The 21,771-nt window shown below is 47.1% G+C and overlaps 1 protein-coding gene across 4 annotated transcripts in view; it reads right to left on the bottom strand.

Annotated features, from left to right (window-relative positions):
• The window catches only part of PSME4 (proteasome activator subunit 4), a 228,156-nt gene that overhangs the window by 64,567 nt on the left and 141,818 nt on the right, over window positions 1-21,771 (bottom strand). For all 4 annotated transcript variants that reach the window (XM_038397749.2, XM_043511903.1, XM_043511904.1 and 1 more), the window contains 5 exons: window positions 13,619-13,672; window positions 12,644-12,773; window positions 11,358-11,439; window positions 4,156-4,309; window positions 2,240-2,309 (listed from right to left, as the gene is read on the bottom strand). In XM_038397749.2, the coding sequence (XP_038253677.1) occupies window positions 2,240-2,309; window positions 4,156-4,309; window positions 11,358-11,439; window positions 12,644-12,773; window positions 13,619-13,672 (490 nt within the window). The remainder of the gene's footprint in view (window positions 1-2,239; window positions 2,310-4,155; window positions 4,310-11,357; window positions 11,440-12,643; window positions 12,774-13,618; window positions 13,673-21,771) is intronic.

The following is a 21,771-nucleotide window of genomic DNA, read 5'->3' as shown; positions in this document are numbered from 1 at the left end:
TTCCCCAAACAAGCATTAGGTCAACATCTTAGTGCCCAGAGACTTTTACTCCTATAGTGATGTTGGGCCATCTTTCCTTCCACTAACATAATGCTTTCAAAGTGGCCATTTCCAATAGCACTTCCTATGGGCACCAGCTCTGTACTCATGACTATTCTCCTGATCACTTCAAAATCTTTATCATCATTTCATGAACCACTCATTAGTAGAAACTATGAAGCACTGACACGGTCACATTTTTAAGCAAAATGTATCCCAACTAATCTGAAAATTGGGTCCCCTGTATAGCAATTTTCCATAGTATTTTTTAAAATTTATTTTGGTTTCACACTTTCAGTCATTTCTCACTTTCATTCTTTCCCCTCAAACAAGGTCCAATTCAGTAAGGCACTTGAAGATACCCTTACCTTTAAGCATGAGAGTCCAAATTAAGTCAGTTTTAACTCACATGTTTAAAACTGTGTCCACGCATTGCATACACCTGGAAGTCAAATTCTATATTCCTATTTTATATGCCTCTACAAAGCCAGGCCATGCCTGACTGGAAAGGATTAAAATGTCTCAAATATTTTTTTTCATAATGTATCTACTGCTGTGAACCAACTACATAATTCTAGGTGCCCTTACATTTTTTTTTTTTTAAATAGGCACCAACACCACCTATGGTAGAATATTAAAAATCTAAATAAAATGACTATGTCATCAGTAATTCAATCAAGTCTTTGCATTCCAAGGAAACTCCACCAGTCCACACCAGCAACAGCAAGTACATCAAACACCACAATGTGGCAGAGGCATCAAAAGCAACTGATTGACTTTTAGATCTATCTGATCTTTGCTCTACATCAGGAGGAGATCGACCACCAAAACTAGCAGACAGGAAGGATCAAAATGATAGTACTGCAAGGCAGCTCTAGGACTCTCACTAACCTTTCTCAAAAGAGGAAGATTAGAGATGGCGCAACAGCTGCAAAAATATATATTTGGTTACATGAATTAAAAACAAATTGTAAGGCTTATTTAGCATAACGAAAGACTAAGAAACATTAGTTTCAGCAGGCCTTCCCACACTATGTTGCCATTATGCATCAATCCTGTTCTGGAAGAGTCACCTTTAGAGCAGAAAGCTTAGTGTCCATACTCACCTTCTTGTTGACACTATCAACTACAATCAGCAAAATTGGTAATTAGTAGGGCTGTCAAATGATTAAAAATATGAATCACAATTAATTGCGAGATTAAAATAAACCATGATTAATTGCAGTTTTAATTTCACTATTAAACAATAATAGAATATCACTTAAATATTTCTGGATTGGGGGAAGTGTGTGTTGGGGGAGTGTGTATGTGGGTGAGAGACAAACTGCATGTGTGTGAGAGACAGTGTGTGTGTTGGGGGAAGTGAGTGTGTTCAGCGTACTGTCTCTTTCAGCAGAGCACTCCCCAGTCTGAATGCTTGTTCAGACTGCAGCAGCTGCCAGCGGCTCCTGCTCCTAACCCACAGGCAGCAGCAAACAGGCTTCCTGTCACCCCACCCTAGCTTAGCAGAGACTGGGTAGATGGGGAGGAAGATGGGAACCCCAACATTAGCCCCCAGCCCACTCTGCACAGCAGAGAGGAGCCTACCGGTGCTGAACACCTTGGGTGTGGGGAGTAGAAGCAGCAGTGGCTGCATAGCAGAGCAGTGGGGGAGGAGGAGCACCCCTGCTCCAGAGGTGCCCCTGGTGCCCTGGCCCAGCCTACCGACCCCTAAGGCCAGCAGCAGCAGCAGCCATGCTTCCCATGTTCCCTGGCCCCAGATCAGCAGCAAATGGGTACATAGGGACACCCAGACATCAGCTCCCACCCCCCACCCCTCTGCTCTGCACAGCAGGCAGAAGGCAGGCTCCCGGTCCGGCTTGGCCAGAGGCAGCTCCATGGGGGAGGGAAGGAGGAGATGGGAGCAGCAGTGGAGCAGGGTGGCAGGGGGAGAAGGCAGGCAGCGGCACCACCCTAAGCATGGCGCCCTGGTGTGTGATTAACACATTAATTTATTTTGAGTTAATTGTATGCATTAACTATGATTGACAGCCCTAGTAATTAGCCATTCAATGTGGCCATCAACTTATTTCAAACATTATCTTGATGATTGTTCAGTGCTCTAATGACTTAAAAGTCACAAATAATCTGTGCCAGTCTTGAATCAGAACAATCCAGACTCTCAAAAAAAAAAAAAAAAAAAAAATCCTAGCATGCTTACCTCTACCAACTCCTCTCTCCTCCTCCCAAGCTTTGGTTGTTGCTCAGCAGAAGCATAAACTACCATATTTCTAAATATTAGAGGAAATATATATTAGCATTACTTTCAAAATAAATGAAAGAACAAAAAACAATTCCGCTAATTCTCGACATTCTATATACTGATATCAAATTAAATCTGTGGACTCAAACACCAAAATCTAAAGCAAATTTCTAATATCTTAAACACTTTTGAAACCATCTTCTCTCTTGCCTCCACTATTTGGGGTTGGTGACACTTATAGCCTTCTTCCAAAACACGATTGTAAACCAGGCTGTTGTGCAGACTGATCTCTTTGACATCTGCTGATATTCAGCCCTTGTAAAGAGTCTTTGGTCTCCCATTTGGGTCTCTTCCATCCATAATCACTGCAAGAGCCATCCTACTTTTTTAACACTCTGGTCTCTGTTGGATATGCCCATACCAATGTATAAATAGCCTCCCTAAACTTGTCTTCAACCGGAGCAACCCACATTAGGCCACTTACAACCTCGTTCTGATCTCTATCTTGAAGTGTCCAACCATCTGACCATCCTGACATCTTCATTTCTGTGATGGACAGCATACTGATTTATCTTCTTGTGACTGGTTAAGTTTCTCTTCTCTACATTAAGATGGGTCAAATACAGTTTTCTACACTTTAACGGCATTTTTTTGTCACAGAGAACTGGGGTCAGCTCCCACCGTTTGCACCATACAGCTTTAGTGTAATGCTGGGCATCACTCATGAGGGAACTATCGTCAACAACAAGTAATCCTAGGTATTTATATTGTTTTACTCTTCTAATCTCTCTGCCTGCAATATCCTCTATGTTGAGTCCTTTTCCCTCATTCATCATATCCTCAGTCTTACCGACACCGACGCTAAGCCCCACCTGCTCAAAACTATGCCGCCACTGTTCAAAATTGGCTTGCCAGGTTTCACAATCTTCTGTACATATTACTATGTCATCAGCAAACATCATGTTCCAAAGCGGTTCCCTTTGTATATTCTCATCATGTCCATAACAATTGCAAATAAAAAGGGGCTCAATGCTGATGCGCAGAGTAGGCCAATGTTTACTGGAAATTCTCTATGGTAGCCCCATTTAGTTTTGACTACGGTAATCACTACATCATACATATCCTGGTTTAGATGGACATAACTTTCTGGCACACCTCTGTCACAAATTTTACTCTAATCAGATGAGTGTATGCCTTCTTCAAGTCCACAAAGAACAAACCCAGTTGCTGTCTCTTTTCTCTGAACTTCTCAATGAGGATTAAATAGAGCAAATATGTCACTAATTGTGTTCCTTCCCAGCATGAATCCATACTGACCCTATCACATTTCAACCCCCCCATCCCATATACACGCTTTTCAGTAATCTTCTCCTATATACTTTCATAGCATGTGACAAAAGCTTAATTTGATGACAATCATAAACACTTCTGAAACCTAGTGTTAAAAAAGGGCATCATTGGGGCAAATTTAGCCTCCCAATATTTTTTTAATGATTGATTGTAAAACAAGCTTTTACAAAATCCAAGACCAACAGATGCAATTCCAACAGAAATAGTTAAACAAAAAATATTCCCCACAATGTTTGCAGCACACAAAAAGCTCATATCACAATTGGCTGGAAACGGATTTGCAATAAACATAGAAATGGAGACTATTTTCATTGTCCAAGCCAGGAGAAGTACAAAAAGTAAACAAGTAACACAAAGAAGAAGGAAAATGGATTTTTAAAATTTTCAGTTTTAATTATAGTTAAGAAAATTAAAAATATTATTTTTGACCCAATAGTGTCCCTTTAACTTCAACAGTATTAGTCAAACCTTCTGTTTTTCTTATACAATTTTGCCCCCAATGCACATAATTTAATAGTACTCACTGAGGCCAGGTATAGTATCCCCAGTGTGTTTTCTCCACAAAACAACACGACTCCCAAGCTTGTTTAGTCTTTGGTAAACTTTCACTATCGAAATGCAGCCACTGGTTATCAGGTCTGTCACCAGCCTGAATGCTGGAAGGCTTGGGGACTCCACCTATTTTTAAAGATGTATTAATGTTATATCAGATTTGTTCACAAGCCCATATTTGTTAACATACCCACACAGTTATTTACTGTCAGCTTTTTCATGAGAGAGCCATTTCAAGAAAAGACAGTTACCTTTTCTGTAACTGGTGTTTGAGATGTATTATTCATATCTATTCCACAATAGGTGTGCACACTCGCCACATGCACCGGTGCCAGAAGTTTTTCCCCTAGCAGTACACATGGGGGGAGTGCCCTAGCGACCCCTGGAGTGGCACCTCCATGGTGCGGTATATGGGGAGCTGCGTGCTCCCCCCACCCTCAATTTCTTCTTGCCAAACAACTCCGACAGAGGGGAAGGAGGGTGGGATGTGGAATAGACATGAGCAACACATCTCGAAGAACACGAGTCACAGAAAAGGTAACTTGTCTTTTCTTCTTCAAGTGATTGTTCATGTGTATTCCACAATAGGTGATTCCAAGCTATATCTGTTGGAGGTGGGTAGGAGTTCACAAGTTCTCGGGATGGAGTACCGCCCTGACAAACCTGGCATCATTCTCGGCCTGGGAGACGATCACATAGTGCGAGGTGAATGTGTGAACTGAAGACCACATGGTGGCCCTACAAATGTCCTGGATGGGGATGTGGGCCACGAAGGCAGCCGACGAGGCCTGCGCCCGAGTTGAGTGTGCCCTCACAATGGGCAGCAGCGGAACCCCCACCAGCTCATAACAGGAACGGATGCACGAAGTGATCCACTTAGAAAACTGCTGAGTGGAAATCGGCTGACCCTTCGCGTGCTCAGCCAAGGCGACGAACGGTTGCGAAGACTTTCTGCACAGCTTGGTCCGCTCGAGGTAGAAAGCCAGAGCTCGCCTCATGTCGAGCGTGTGGAGACAGCATTCCTCACTAGTTGTGTGAGGCTTGGGGCAGAGGACTGGCAGAAAAATGTCCTGACCCATGTGGTAGGTGGAGACCACCTTTGGGAGGAACGTGGGGTGTGGGCGGAGCTGGACCTTGTCTTTATGAAAGACTGAATACGGTGGTTCGGAGGTTAGGGCCCTTAGCTCCGAGACCCTCATGGCCAACGTGATAGCTATCAGGAAGGCCATCTTCCACGAGAGGTGAGACCAGGAACATGTGGCCAGTGGTTCAAATGGGACCCCCGTGAGATAAGCCAGCACCAGGTTTAGGTCCCACTGTGGAACCAGGGGCTTAGAATATGGGTAGAGATGGTCCAAACCCTTAAGGAACCGGCTGGTCATAGCATGGGAAAACACCATATGCCCTTGCACTGGGGGATGAAAGACCGATATGGTCGCCAAGTGTACCCTGACTGACGAGGGTGCCAGGAGGTACCCTCAGGTGGAGGAGGTAATCAAGGATAAGCTAGATAGGGGTGGCCATCGGGGAAACACCCTAGTCTGCTGCCCACCTCAAAAACCGAGACCACTTTGCCACATAGGAGCTGCGAGTGGAGGGCTGTCTATTTTCGAGGAGGATGCACTGAACCTGTTCCAAGCATGCACTTTCCTCGCCACCTAGCCACGGAGCAGCCATGCCGTGAGGTGAAGCGTTGCTAGGTTGGGATGGAGGAGGCGGCCCTGGTCCTCAGAGAGCAGGTCCGGGTGGAGTAGCAACTGCCATGGCGGAGCGACCGCCAGCCCCGAGAGGGTCCCATGCCAGTGCTGCCTGGGCCACGCCGGGACAATGAGAAGGACCTTGGCTTTGTCCGTCTTTATTTTCTCCAGGGCCCTGCTGATCAAAGGGAACGGGGGAAAGGCATAGAGGAGCTGGCCTGACCAGGACAGGGTAAAGGCATCGGAGATAGCGCCCCTCCCTAGGCCCCCCCAGAGCAGAACCGGGGGCATCGTCGGTTCTGCCGGGTCACAAATAGGTCCACCTGGGGAGTACCCCACCTTCAGAAGAGTGGGTGAGCCACTTCCGGGTGTAGAGACCACTCGTGCTGAGAGGAAAAATCCCTGCTCAAGTGATCTGCCCTCACATTCCAGGAGGAGGAAGGCTTTTAGGTAGATGTCATGGGCTATACAGAAGTCCCATAGACTGAGAGCTTCGTGGCAGAGGACAGAGGATCGGGCCCCGCCTTGCCTGTTGATATAGAACATCGAGGCTGTGTTGTCTGTGAGGACCCTGACTACCTGGCCCTCCAGGTGCGAGTGGAAGGCCATACACACCAGTCGCACCACTCTGAGTTCCTTGATGTTTATATGAAGGGGTAGATCTCGTAGAGACCACAGGCCTTGGGTCTGAAAGTTCTCCACATGGGCCCCCCAACCCAGGTCCGATGCATCTGACACCAGCTTCAACAATGGGGCCCTGTCCCTGAACAGGACCCCTTGGAGCATGTTATTTGGGGAGGACCACCACCGCAGGGAGGTGATCACCGAGTTTGGCATGGTGAGGACTTTGTCCATTCTGTCCATGGCCTGGGAGAACTGCGAGGCCACCCAGAGCTGGAGAGGCCTCATTCTGAGTCTGGCGTGATGGACCACATATGTGCACGCAGACATGTGACCCAGCAGTTGCAGGCAAGCCCTGGCTATTGTTACTGGGAACTTTGTGACCGAGTCAATGAGCCCTTTCAGGATCTCGAACTTGTCCGGTGGAAGAGAAGCCCTGGCCAACGTTGCGTCCAGTAGCACCCCGATAAACTCTATGCGTTGGACCGGGACCAACATGGACTTGGCGTTGTTTATTAACAGGCCCAGGGAAGTACATGTGGACTGGAGCGCCACATGATCCCTCACCTGCAACCGGGAGGTGCTTTGGACTAGCCAGTTGTCCAGATATAGGAATATTTGGACCCCCTGGCGTCTGACGTAGGCCGCTACCACCGTCATACACTTTGTAAAGACCCTGAGGGCAGTGGACAGACTGAACAGTAGGACCGTGAATTGGTAGTGTGACTGTCTCAGCATGAAACGGAGGAAGCGTCTGTGCTCCTCGAATATGTGGGTGTGGAAGTACACGTCCTGTAGATCTAGGGGAGCGTACCAGTCTCCGGGATCCAGGGAGGGAATGATGGAGGCCAGGGAAACCATGTGGAACTTGAGTTTCACCATGTAGTGGTTCAGGCCTCACAGGTCCATGATAGATCTGAGTCCCCCTTTGGCCTTCGGGATAAGGAAATACTGGGAGTAATACCCCTTGCCCAAGAACTCCTTGGGCACTGCCTCTATAGCTCGTAGGTCCAGGAGCCGACCCACCTCCTGCTTGAGCAAAGCCTCGTGAGAGGAGTCCCCCATGAGGGATGGGGGCAGAGGGCAGTTGGGTGGGGAGGAGGTAAACTGAAGGGTGTAACCTTGGGAGATGGTGTTGAGGACCCATCAGTCCGAGGTGAGCAGCGACCATTCCGGGAGGAAAGCACACAACCAACTGGAGAAAGGGAGCTTTATTGGGGGGTAGGTCTCTGTTGAGAACTCCGACCATCCCGTCAAAAACACCTTTTGACCACCTGCTTGACCTTAGAAGACCCAGGCTGGGGGGCAGGCCGGGATTGCCGTTGCGGGCACTTTCTATAGTCCCACTGCTTCTTGTGGGCGGCCTTGTACTTCGGGAGGGCGGCCTGGGTGGGAGCCTGCTGTGACTTGAACTTGGGTTTTGCTGGAGAAGGGACATAGAGGCCCAAGGTCTGCAGGGTTGTGTGGGAGTCTTTCATGCCCTGTAGCCTTGTGTCTGTTTCCTCAGCAAACAGAGCCTTCCCGTAGAAGGGGAGATCCTGCATTGACGACTGCGCTTCGCTGGAGAGCCCAGAGAGAAGAAGCCATGACACTTGTCTCATGGACACCGCTGAGGCCATGGACGGTGTGGCCGTGTCTGCTGCATCCGAAGCAGGGATGCCCATGTCTGCTGCATGCCCTTTCAGCCACCCCCCCTTTCTCCATGAGCACCTTAAACTCCTTCTTATCATGCTTCCAGAGGGAATCCTGGGAAACTTGTGGAGGGATTCCTAGAGGTTAAACTCGTAGTGACCCAAGAGAGCCTGATGGTTTGCTACTCATAGCTGAAAGCTTGACACCTAATAAACTTTTCTCCCAAAAGCATCCAGCCTCCGAGAATCTTTGTTCTTGGGGGTCAGGGCTGGTTACCCCTGCTGCTCCCTATGGTTGACCGACTCGACCACCAAGGAGTTGGGCGTCGGGTAGGTATACAGATACTCGTGTCCCTTCATGGGTACAAAGTACTTGCGCTCCTCCTTTTTAGAGATGGGAGCCAACGAGGCTGGTGTTTGCCACAGGGCATTTGAAATTCTTGCCACCCCTTCATGGAGTGGCAAGGCCACCCAGCTCAGTGCTGAAGGGGCAGCACATTGAACAGAGAGTCTGAGGGCTCTTTCATCTCCTCAGCCGGGAGTTGAAGGCTCACTGCCATCCTTTTTAGGAGGTCTTGGTGGGCCCGGTAGTCCTCCTGCGGGATGGGGGGAGGGGCGGGGGGAGAGGCCGCAATCAGCTCCTCCAGACAGGGTGAGGCCGGTGCGGTGCTTTGGGTATCGTCTGGCACCGGAGGATCCACGACCTGATTGGACTCCGGGCATGGGACAGAGGACACAGGTCCCACTGACCTTTTTTCTGATGGTCTAAAGGTGGAAGTGGACAGTGCTTCCGAGGCCCCGGCCACCGAGACAGCCTCCAGCGGGGGCTGCGCCAGAGGCCACAGTGCCCACTGGTACCACTGGGCCAGCCACGACGCTTGGTGCCATTGTGCTTGCTGAAGCACCGGCGGGGCCAGCTGTTCGGGCTGGCTAGTTTGGTCTGTAGAGGGGCGGCTCTGAGGGGAGGCTGGGTTGGCGTATGATCCACTGCTGCCTCTGGACCAGAAGAATCGGCGGTGCCGGGATCTAAATCGGCCATGGGACCTCGATCTTGATGCGGAGGAGTGGCACAGACAGTTGTAGCTGCTCCGCAAACGGCCTCGACAGACGGACCCATGTCGGCGAGACGACGGCAATCGACACCCGGGGCTATGGTGCTTTGGCAGAGACCTGGAATGGGAGTCTGAGCGGGAACAATGTCGACGATCGTGCCGCGACAAACTGCGGTATCTCCTGCGAGACGAGGACCATTGGCGACGTCCGCCATGGTCCTGTTGATATTCGCTTCACCAAGAAGAGCGGTGCCGGGAGTCCCAGTCGGACGGCACCTATCCAGACAGTCTGGCTGGTGTTGAGGGTGATCCACATGGACTGAGCCCTGAATGGTTGCTGAGTGGTGAGCAGTATCGGGAACATTCCCTGGACTGAAACCAGCACCGGGAAGGTGGTGACTGTGGTGATCCAGCGGCGGCTTGCCTCTGGAGCATGGGGCCGACATTGGCGGAGCTCCAGGCACTGGCATGGACATGACGTCTCTGGCTGCCTGGAGGGCTTCGGGCGTAGATGGCATCTGGACTTCCGGAGAGGCCTGCTCCAAAAGGGCCGGGCTACTCTGCTCAACACGGAGTCAGAGGCGTAGAGCCCGATGGGGATCGAGGACTACCCAACATGGGCCTAGCCTCTGTCCCAGACTTCCCTTGGTGTCGTTGCAAAGAGGGAGTCTTTCTGGTCCTGTTGGCATACCCCGTGGACAGGGAGTGGTGCCAACTGGATGATGGTACCCGGAGGGTCTCCATGTACTGACGCCATGGTGCCGGGTACCCATTTGGAGCAGCGTGCCGGGGTTGGGGCCAGCGCCAACTCCATCAGGATGGCCCGGAGCCTAATGTCCCTTTCTTTTTTAGTCCGGGGCTTGAAAGACTTGCAGACCTTGTACCTTTTGCTGATATGGTTTCTCCCAAGCAGCGCAGACAATCCGTGGGCGGATCACAACTTGACAGAGCGCCTACAAGAGCCGCACGACTTAAAGACTGCCTGGAACTGCTACGTCAAAAAAAAATTGATGACCCTGGGAAAACATGTACAGTGGCAACCTTAGTCATGGAGCACATACTTGTGCTTACAATCAAGGTACAACACAACCAAGAAGTCTAGTCTAGACGGGACTGGTATCTGTAAAGCTTGTTTGGGTGTTTAGTTCAAAAGACAAAAATATTTTCTTCCAAATACTTTTTTGAATGCTGCTCATCCTCCAGGAGTTCTGCTCACGTTTCTCTTCCAGCTTCCAGTTCATTTTCTATATCTAGTTTTTAGGAAGGTTTTGGTTACAGGTAGTGCAATAGAGAAAGGGATAAGCATGCAGTTTGAAGTAGGGAGACAATTTGTTCACACATCAATTTTTTAAACCAAGAAAATTTGTTACAAAGATACTATTAAATCACAAGATTTACAACTTTAACTAACCCCTACTAATATTAAGAAGAGATTTGATTTTTCCTTCATGTGTGATGCACCATCGAGAAGAGCCAAAACAGCAGACTGAAATTCTGTAGTGAAAATGACTTAAACAACACTTGAGCCTGTGAGGTCTTGTTTAAGGGGCAGGTGAAGTTTTCTGCCTGTTCCTATTTGTAATGTATGCATGTACAAAAAGGGAAAGAGCATCCTGAACTCGGGTTTAAAATGGTTTACCTTTACAATAACTAAATGTTGGGTTCATAGGACTCACGTAACCAAGAAAAGTCATCTGTCACACTGACAAATTCAGAAATAATATAAAAAAAGTGTTATTTAATATTTGTTTATACATAGTGTTCATCATAATCTGGATCATAAAAAGAATAAGGAATGAACAGAAAGCAGAGGCACCTATTAGTATATGCAAGTCTGATTTTGTTCTCATTCAAGTTAATTGCAAGACTCCCATTGTCTTCAAAGGGGGAAGGATCAGGCCCTGTGTCTATATATAAAATGTGTACACACACACACAACCCTCCCTACAACCAGCTGAATAAACTACAAGTACACATCTACTTGTGAGATGTGAACACATTTTGTTTTAAAGGCAAGTGAAAAATGTTTTAGTTAGGTTACCCATTTTGTTTATACCATAATAACAGAGAACATGTGTTTTCTATTAGTAAGGTAGGTGGGAAAATATATTTCCTAAAAGATTCAGGATAAATTTAGGTATTTAAGATCTAAAATCTCTCATTAAACACTTACTGACTTCATAAGGGCAGATGGACACCTTTTTGTGGGCTCTCTTCAACTGTTTGAGGATGCCAGCAACAGCTGAGATCCCCATCTGAAAAGGAGAATGAGGATTTCACATTTTCAGTGCAAGGATTTGTCTAGTCATTCAGATCATAGTCACTCATCCTCCCAGGTGAATGGCACTCCCTTTAAAAAGTCAGTCAACATCATCACGTGGCACTTAGTCACACCAGCAGATGAGATTAATTCCTCCAGTCATCTCAGGCCCCTCATCACAGAGAACATGAGACCTAAATTCCCTCTACGCTGCATGGCCGCGCAGCAACCTATTAAGCGCCATGCAGGCACTCAGGGCTGTGGTGGGGAGAGATGCCTCTCCCCCAGCCCCCAGACCTGCCTCAGAGGGGAGAGGAGCCCTTTCCCCTGCCCCAACCCAGCCCTGGATCTGCTGTGGCCAGGGGAGAGGTGCTTATCCCGCAGCAGCAGCCCCAGCCCTGAAGCTACCGCTGTAAGCCCTCTCTCCCCACTGTAGGTCCAGGCAGCCTGCACCCCAACCCCTGTCCCCACCCCAGAGGCGACACCCCCAGCCGGAGCCCTCACTCCCCCCAGATCCCAACCTCTTGCACCAGCCCAGAGACCCCTCCTGCATCTCAAACCCCTTATCCCTGGCTGGAGCCCTCGCCCTCACACCCCCCACCGCAACTCTCTGCCCCAGCCCTAAGCCCCTCATCCCTGGCCCCACCCCAGGGCCCACACCCCCATCTGGAGCCCTCAGCTCCCCAATCCACCCTCTGCCCCAGCCCTGAGTCCCCTCCCACGCTCCAAACCCCTCAGCCCCACACGCCGCCACATGAATTTTGTTATGTGTCACACATCACCTCCACACTGGTGCACATAACAAAATTCATTCTGCACATACATGGGAAAAATTAGAGGGAACACTGCATGAGACATAGAATTAAACCTCTTTCACATGGTGTGCATAGCACAAAGCCTGCCGTCTAGTTTCCTCTTCCCCCCCAATCTCCCACAATGCTGAAAGAGTGTCCAAGTCTCACTGACAAGCAGGATAAACAAAATTAATAGTACACATTTTTGCTCATTCAAAAGCCCTCAGATCAACTGCCATTGTCATAGGACTCCCAAAATCATATGCAATTTGAGGGATGTACTTTTGTATGTATAAACAGGGCTCTGCTCCCCAACTGGAGTCTCTAAATAACAAACAACCACCAACACCATTTGATCAGGGATTGACAAAGCAAAAGAAATTTTAATCAGTTTGCCATCTTTACCTTGCGAACCACTATTGCGTCGTGGTTGAGACACTGCACAAAGAATCTTATGGCACGGACAGGTAGTACCCTATCATCCCTCAGGAGGAGAGACAGAAAGCCAATGCCTATGTGTTCAAACTTCCAGGGGCTAAAAAAAACAACATATACAATGAATAGTGGAGTGCTGTATGTGATGCTGTTGTTCAAAAAAGGTTATAAAAATATACCTAAAAGCAAAAAACCATCTGTTAAGAAGGGGTATCTAACCACCATAAAACTAATGTTCTATTCCATAACCATGCTGTACGGGCATCAGTCTTATTAAGAGAAGGCCTGTCTACATCACTTGGGGAAAGAAAATGGGCCTTGAAGTGAGTGCAAATTGCATCCATTGAAGGCTCTTTACAGTTAGACTGGTGTAAAATTACCTTAATGCAACTGAGAATTAGACCTCACATATCTTTATTTAGCTGGTAGTATTTTAAAAATAATATACCTGGTTAATAGTAATTTAAAAGTACTTGCACTTCATTGCCATCTTTATGCTAGATAAATAATTGTACTCAAAAATTGTTAGAAATGGACAGAGGTATTGAAAACAACAACAACTAATTACTGCATTCACCTATAGTACAGGAATCGGGTGGATGGCAGCAATGCAAGATTCCTCATATTGACCTGACACTTCCCTGTTCAATTGGGAGGGAGAGTTGAACAACCCTACAAATGGCCCTTCTGTCTCCCTATATCCATTCCATTTGATGTTGGTTCTTGTCCATCAGAAGTAGGCGAAGGCCAAACACGTTTCATGTATGAGATGTCAGACAGTACAACTTTTTGATCACTACTGATCTAAACTGCATTTTAACCAGTCCTGTACAGGAAAGGCTGCATATGTCATTTCCAGTTATCGAAGCTATCTATTTTACTGTGCATTTTTTTAATTTAGAAAAACTAGCACACAAAAAAGTTCACGGAGAAAGGCAAACTTACAGATTTCTTTGATTCATGCAATCTAACAGCATGTAGACCAAATTTTCATAGTTTCTGAAAAAACAAAAGTAAAATGAGTATATAGACGTGAAGTGTACTGTCAACAACTAGACATCATGGAGAGAAGTGTTTAAAAGAATCTTTATATAAACAAAATAAGGCATTATATTTTCTCTTCATTCTCACAACAAATATAAATATAAATATATATATATATAAATATAAATACTACAGACAATGTCTGGTAATTAAAATAACACTGCAGATGCTGTGTATATGACATGTTAATTTTTTTTGAGAGGAAGGGGTGGAGGGGAGAGAATCGCTGTTGAGTCAAGGGAGGAATATTACGCTGATTCCTCCACACCGTGGCTTTGTCTAGACTAGGATTTCAAGGTGTAATGTTGGATCATGTTAGTCAGCTAAGTCTAATTAAAACCCTTAAAAACTCGAGTCAAGACATGGCAAGCTATACTTTAGCATATGCTAAAAGGGTTGAGTTTAAGTTTTAATTTGTCTGGTCTTGACTAGACTAGAAGTTTAGGTTTTAGAGTAAGTTAACTAACGTGCTCCAACATAGTACCTTTAAATTTCTGTCCAGATAAAGCCTAAAAAAGGCAGCTAGTTTGCCCAGCTGAGTGGCATTTTCTGCACTGTGTTTTGGAGGTGTGAAAATCAGGGTATCATTTCCCTAGAATGCACAAGTTGGTCTCTATCCAATTAGATCAACTTGCATATCATCAAAATATTCAAGTCTCGGTTTTTGACATTACTGACAAGCTCACAGGTTAATTCACCCTCACGTACACTATTAGAAACCAGGAGTAACTCCATAGGGTCAGTAGAGTTTCCTGCCAAAAGCTGGCATAAGAGAGAAGTTGCATGTACTTTATAATCTGCCTGGATATACACCGGGGCAGGAAAACTTTTTGGTCCGAGGGCCACATCGGGTTTCCAAAATTGTATGGAGGGCTGGTTAGGGAAGCTTGTGTCTCCCCAAACAGCTAGGGTGGCCCAGCCCCTGCCCCCATCCAACCCCCCCTGCTTCTTGCCACCTGACGGCCCCCCTGGGACTCCTGCCCCATCCAACTCCCACTGTTCCCTGTCCCGATGGCCCCTCCAGGACTCTTGCCCCATCCACCACCCCCAGACCCCCCACCCCTGACTGCCCCCTGCCACACTATCCAACCCCTCCTCTCATTCCTGACTGCCCCATCCAACCACTCCTTCTCCCTATCCCGACCCCCACCCCTTACTGCCCCCTGCCACCCCATCCTACACCCCCCCTCCCAATTCCTGACTGCCCCCCGGGACCCTTGTCTCATCCATCCCCCCTGTTCCCCGCCCTCTGACCGCCCCGACACCTATCCACACCCCAGACTTCCCTGGCCCTCTATCCAGCCCCCCCTTACCGCATTGTCTGGAGCACCGGTGGCTGGCGTCGCTACAGACGCGCCGCCCAGAGCACTGGGTCAGGCCGTGGCTCTGCAACTGCGGCGCGCTGAGGCTGCGAGGGAGGGGCCGGGGACTAGCCTCCCCAGCCAGGAGCTCAGGGGCCGGGCAGGAGGGTCCCACGGGCCGGATGAGGGCTGCAGGCCGTAGTTTGCCCACCTCTGATGTACACTATGCTTTGCCATACCAATAAAATGTGCTCTATTTTAGATTCTTCAGTCCTGTCTGGCCACTTTGCAAAGTGGCCAGATTCTGGCTGTAAATGGACCATGGACAATTCCCCATGTGAAGGGGAACTTTCTGCTGGTGTGTTATCCCTTGATGATGAGGATCCTTTGCCAGATCCCAGCCCTGGCTTAAAGCCATGCCAGGGGGAGGTATAGGACGTAATGGAAGTCGGTCAGCGCCAGATGCTGGACCAATGTACAATCAAGAGTTGTAATCAGCTCCCTACTAGCCATTGTTCCCTTGCACCAGGAAGAAATGAGCTAGACAACTGTTTTCGTCTCGTGTCCCTTCATTCAACAACCCCCTTTTTAATTTAATACTCTTCTAGCATTTTTTAGTGAAAAATTTATGCCATTCAGAGTCCTCCAAGGAAGGGTCAGACTGTATAACATGGAATGTCCTAGAACGAAAATTCACATGCAAGGCCAACTTCTAGGCCTTTCCTGTGAAGTTAAGGCCGACTTTTCCCTCAGTTCTCTCCATGTCAGATAATTTTCCCAGTGGGATGTAGAAAACAGTAAGTCATCCCTGGGGGGTGCGGGGAAGGGTTTAATTTACCGATGCAGGTATGAAAAGGAACATAAGAGCTACTGGGGAACGCTGTTCTGTAACACCCTTCCACCAAATGCTGCCTCGGCAAGGATGAGGATGTCGACTACAGTGTTTGAAAAAATGTGGATGGAAGGTCCTGTAATAGCTTTATAGACCTTCTAATAAGATGTGTGTGATCTTTCCAAAAAATCATTGCTCTTTCCACAGAGTGAGTGGTAAGTGGTAATGAGGAGTTGTACCTCAGGCTCCAAATGCCTCTGCTATATAAACTTTTATTACTATGTAGGCTTTATTTACCTCGAGCTTATGAATTTTACTTCCTTAGGATATTTGGCTTCATCCAGGACAAAAATACCACTTCCTATTATACAAGAAAGATTGCTGTTACCTTGGGGACAGAGGCCTCCTTAGTTTACAGAACTATGTTTGATGGAGCATATAACAGACTTCATTGAGAGCATACCAAGCTCCAAAACCCCCTTGGTACCAGGAGGGAGCAAGTAAGCAAAATACTTTCAGGGAGAGGAGGAAGAGACCTACCAACTGTGAAGATGAAAGGCAGTTTTATTAGGATTTGTAGCATGCAGCTCAAGATCATAACAGGAATTTGTGTTTTGACTGAGGACTGGTAAGAATGGTGGTCCTCAGCCATCTGTTATACGCTGGTGAGGAGAGATTCTCATGGATTTCCTTACAGTGCAATATGCCCGAAGTCACTGACTTGTCCACATGTACACTGGTCAGGCTAACACCAGAATATCCTTAGCTTTAGCATACTGTCCCTTATGTGTATCTCTTGTAACATCAACATCTAAACCTCAAGTGATACACAGACATCTGTGAATCTCCTCCAAGATACTAGGAGGATGTTTATCACTTTCTCAGAAAGAGTGACTGATTCCTTTCCAGGTGATGGGCTAAGCAGCACTGGATTTTGACTCAGAATCAGCCCCCCATTGTGTGAAGTTTGACAGGAGGTTCCAGTTACATTTAAATTGGGTCTGAGAACCAAGACCTGAGAGTTAATGAGAAGACAGTTACAATTACTGTGGTCTTGCTCCTTCACAATCTGATTTACCATCTTTACTATCAGCAGCAGAGGGGAGAGCATAAAGGAGGCCACTTAGCCCACTTCTGAGATAAGGGGACCACAACCTATACTTCGGGGTATCTCTTGCTCACATAGCACCTCTTCACATTCCAAATGGACTGGGATGCAAACAGAGCCATCAATAGGCTTCCAAACTGCCCTGCAACACACTGAAAGGCTAACTGATCTAGACGGCATTCCCTTGGTTTTTCATGCGTCTTGGTGAGCTGGCCGACATTGACTTTCCTTCTTGGTACAGAACTTTGAGTAAAAGAGTAGAGGCTTACGTCCAGGACATGAACTACTCCTGTAAGTAATGCTGAACATTTAACTTCTTAGCAATTGTTCAAATACCAGATTTCTGAAGAATCATCTGCCGGAAATGGAAGAGTAAGTTTGATGGTCAATAGCATGAGACAGTGCTAGTTTATTTTAATTTACTTTGGGGAAATCATAAATATTATCTTAAGCACCCTTTTTCTGAGTGGTTCACTCCCAGATAGGAGCCCCCCCCCCAAAAAAAAATTCCCCTCATAGGAAATCTAGGTGAGGGATGTTGCAAAGGGGAATTTTCCCAGACTCATGAAACCCGAAAATCAAGAGCAGCTTTTGGAGTTGGATGGTTTTCCAAGAAATGGTGGCCTTAGTCTTTCTACTCCAGAAACTGTAGCAAAAAGTCTCCTCCTAATGTGTAGGAACCTGCAAGAGCAGCAGTTTCAAAGGGAACACTTGCTGAGATGAGGTAGATTGAAGATTCTCTCACTGGAACAAGGGAGGGACCAATTCCCTTGTCTAAAGCCTTGTTTTGTTTTTTTTTAGGTGGGGGTCATCTATCCTCCCAATGGCCTCCCAGATGAACACAGAACTGCACAATCAGAGACTGCAGTTAATAGTCCAGGGCTGACACTGCTATATCCAAGTTTAGTCTAGTAATAGCCTTATTTTCATCTATGGGAAAGTCATTTTTCTGCAGGGAACCAAAGAAATCTGCAGGGGACATAAATTCTGCGCTTGTGCAATGGCGCAGAATTCCTCCAGGAGTAAACTTTGCAGGGTTTGAGGGGTTTTTTTTTTCCCGATTTTTCATTTTCTAAAAACATAAGCAACTGTTAAGTTAGATCTCCATTCACGCTAAACTCTCGAAAGCTTAGCTGAGAGTCTGAGGTATGTCACTTATAGACCAGTTTTAGATATTTCTACTTCTCTTTGGAGAATCTAGAAAGGAGATTCTCTCATGAAAGGTTTTAAGATGTTGTGTTGTTCCTTTACGAGTTTATTGTGAGCACCAGCCTTCACCAGTCCCTGGGGCAGACCTCCGAGAGAATGGTGATGGGGTCCTAGGAGGGGGAAAGCGTGTTATCAGAGAGATTGAAAGAACAGTCTGTAGACATGTATCCTGCATGTTTTCCTAAGGAAAACAGTAGCCCTCCTGTGGGATGGCTGGAAGAGGAGAGAAGCTAGGTGCATCTTCCAGGTAAGGGGATCTGTATCACTTTACCCCATGCTCCCTGCTGCTGGATCTGGGCTGATTAGTGACAGACTACACAAAATGAAAAGTGAATCAGAGACACTGGAGATAAAAGACTCATTGATAGGACCCTACCAAATTCATGGTCCATTTTGGTCAATTTCACGGTCCTAGGATTTTAAAAACAGTAATTTAATTATTTCAGCTATTTAAATCTGAAATGTCATGGTGTTGTAATTGTAGGGGTCTTGACACAAAAAGGAGTTGTCGGGGGGTTGCAAGATTATTGTGTGTGTTGGGGGCGGAGGGGGCAGGTTTGCGACACTACTACCCTTACTTCTGCACTGCTGTAGACAGTGGCGCTGCCTTCAGAGCTAGGCAGCTAAAGAATGGCAGTTGCTGGCTGGGAGCCTCTCTCTGAAGGAAGAGCCGCCGCCAGTGGCAGCACAGAAGTAAGGGTGGCATGATATGGTATTGCCACCCTTACTTCTGCGCTACTGCTGGCAGGGCACTGCCTTCAGAGCTGGGCGCCTGGCCAACAGCCACCACTCTCAGGCCACCCAGCTCCGAAGGCAGTGCAGAAGTAAGGTGAGCATGGGGTGAGACCAGATTTCACGGTCCATAAACTGTTTTTCACGGCCATGAATTTGGTAGAGCCCTACTCAGTATCAAATGTCCCAGGAGCTTCTCACTTTCATGGCAGCTGAGCCCTTGCAAGTAAAACAGCTTGTGGGAAGGGGGATACTTTGCAGCCTTCTCAACCATCTCAGCATGAACCTTACTTACACACTGGCTGGGAACAGGAATTTCTTCCTTGGGGTTACTATGGGTGTCTCTTCCCCCAAGATTCAGGAGGCTCCAGTGAACCTTTCCTGGTTGCTCTGAAAGCTGTGGGAAATGCATTCCTCATTCCTAGGAGAGTGCTAAGGGGAGAGAGGTGCAAGGGGGAGGGAAGTTTGAAAAAACAAACAAACAAAAAAAAATTATCCCCAGTTCCATGCCACTCATTCAGGCCACATCTCAGTGAAGGGAGCTTCCATGTGGCCTACTCAACTGTCTCAGTGTGGACCTTGCCAACATGCCAGCTGAGAGCTGGGTTCCTGAGGTGTTCTGTCTCCCATTTCTGAGGGGAAAAGGGAGGACAGGTGGTCTTCAAACCCTCCTCAGAAAGCCAAAAACAACAAAATGTTGGGACTAGATTTAGCAGTTTTGAGGATAAAAACCTCAAAACCAATGAAGAAACAGAGCATTTAGGGTTTTTTTGTTTTTTTTTTTTGGTTTCTTTTTTGTTTTGTTTTTTTACAAATCCTGTGAAATCTCTGCTACAAAGGGAGACCTGGAGTCTGCAGTGGGCGCTTCTTGGAGGAATCTTCCTATGGGGAGATCCTTAGCCCATGCCCTGAGCAAAGATCTCATCCGCTCCCAGTTGCCATGGAGACAGGGAACACTCCACCATTAAGGTTGTCTGACATGGAGGGACCGAATAATTGTTTCGATTATTCCAACCCCTCTGTACTACACTGCCTCCAAGCATCAACTCTCTAAATGAATTTCCAAACTAGATGTCAACGTCATTGCTTTAAGGCTGATCCATACCTTCTCTTCTGTCTATTGCAGCAATTATTCCCAGGGGAATTCTGAGCCACTGCGTGTGCACATAATTCATGTGCCAGGCATAATTCTTTTCCCCCCCACAGAAAATAACTTCTGCTGGAAAGTTGCCGCAGTTATGACTTTTGGCCACCAGGGGCTGCTGTGGTACTAGAACAGAGCATCTGCTCCCAGGCCAGCCCCAGCTGGGATAAGGAAAAAGAAGAGGCTGCCTTCCTGGCAGTGCCCTGCCAGTGAAGCTAGGTCAGGAGAAAGGAGATATGGGGGAACAGACAGAATGGGGCACATGGGGCTGCTGGGGGGTTACAGACTGGGGTTCATAACTGCTAATGGGGGAGGACAGACTGGGGCAGGGGCTAAATGGGAGTGGAGTGCAGGGCCACGTAGGGACAGGGGAGGGGATGCAGGGCCACATGTGGGAAAGGGGGGTGGCTGAGTATGGGCACAGGGACACATCGAGGAAGGGGGGGTGGCTGAGTGGGGGGGCACAGAGATATGAGAGTACGGGAGAGGGGGTGCAGGGACACACAAGCTGGGGCTGGCTGAGGGGGTGCAGGGCCACATGGGGACGGAGTGCAGGGACACATGGGGGTGGCTGAGTGGGGGTGCAGGGCCACATGGGAATGGGGGGGAGTGGGTGTCTGAGTGGGTTGGAGGGACACATGGGGACGGGGCAGATGTGCCTGATTGAATGGGAGAGGCTAGGGGTCTGCCAAGGTCTGCATGGGGGAGGATCCCTAACAATCCCTCCCCACTCCACCCAAAAAAACCTGTTCCATACTTTCCCCACACACACCCAACAACCCTCCAGGTTCACTCCCCGGCTCCTTTCCTCCCCCTCAGCTCCTCCATTACCCTCGACTCCCCCAAGCCTTTGCACTGCTTCTGAGAGGGCTGGAAATACAGCTCTGTATTGCAGTTTAAATGAATTATTCAAAATTTTGCATAAATATGCCTAGTAAGGAATCTATTTGTCAAAAAACATTTCCTGAATCTTTTGTGTTGTCTGTATTGTTACAGACATACTTGCTGACAAGTATTTTGAAATAAATTCCAAAGTAATTGAAACTGGTGTGATTATATTGTGTTATTTTGACAAATAAAATATGCAGAATTTTAAAATATTATGCGCAGAATTTTTAATTTTTTCATGCAGAATGCTCCCAGAAGTAAGCAATATTCTCTTATTACTATGTTGTCTCATACTCAGGCACACTGCTGCCTTTTCTGTTTCAGCTGCACTGTTGCTGTTATTGGTGAGCACCCTCTTGAAGACCTCACGGAAGGGGTACACAAGCACAAACACATTAAAGTGATTGAAAACAAAGCTGGCAAATGCACAAAGTAAATCAGTTGAAAAAAAATCGTTCATTAGTCTGAATTACTGTTATCTTAATAAGTACTTATAACTATAACTGGTACAAAATTTTGAGATGAAGTGCCATTTTGTGAACACACTACTGGAAGGTGCTCAGGCACTATGATGATGAGAATATGGAATATTCCATTCTATATAGGTTTTCATACAAGTCAATGGTGTCCCTTCCAATGCAGTTAAGAATTACGGAAAGACAGCTACAATAAGAAATTAAAATGATGCAATAATAGAAGGAAAGATGGTCGCAGTACAGTGTCTCTTGTAGGCTAATGTATTAAAAAAAAAAGGTTATGAAGAAGAGATTACTTTTAAACAGTTTCATTTTTGCTAGAGAAAACCCTACACATAGATGTCACAAATAATGATTTCTTATT

This window comes from Dermochelys coriacea, chromosome 3, assembly GCF_009764565.3.
Source record: "Dermochelys coriacea isolate rDerCor1 chromosome 3, rDerCor1.pri.v4, whole genome shotgun sequence".
Taxonomy (NCBI): Eukaryota; Metazoa; Chordata; order Testudines; family Dermochelyidae; genus Dermochelys; species Dermochelys coriacea.
Note: the sequence above shows the minus strand (reverse complement) of the source record. Positions and strands in the feature narration are given on the sequence as shown.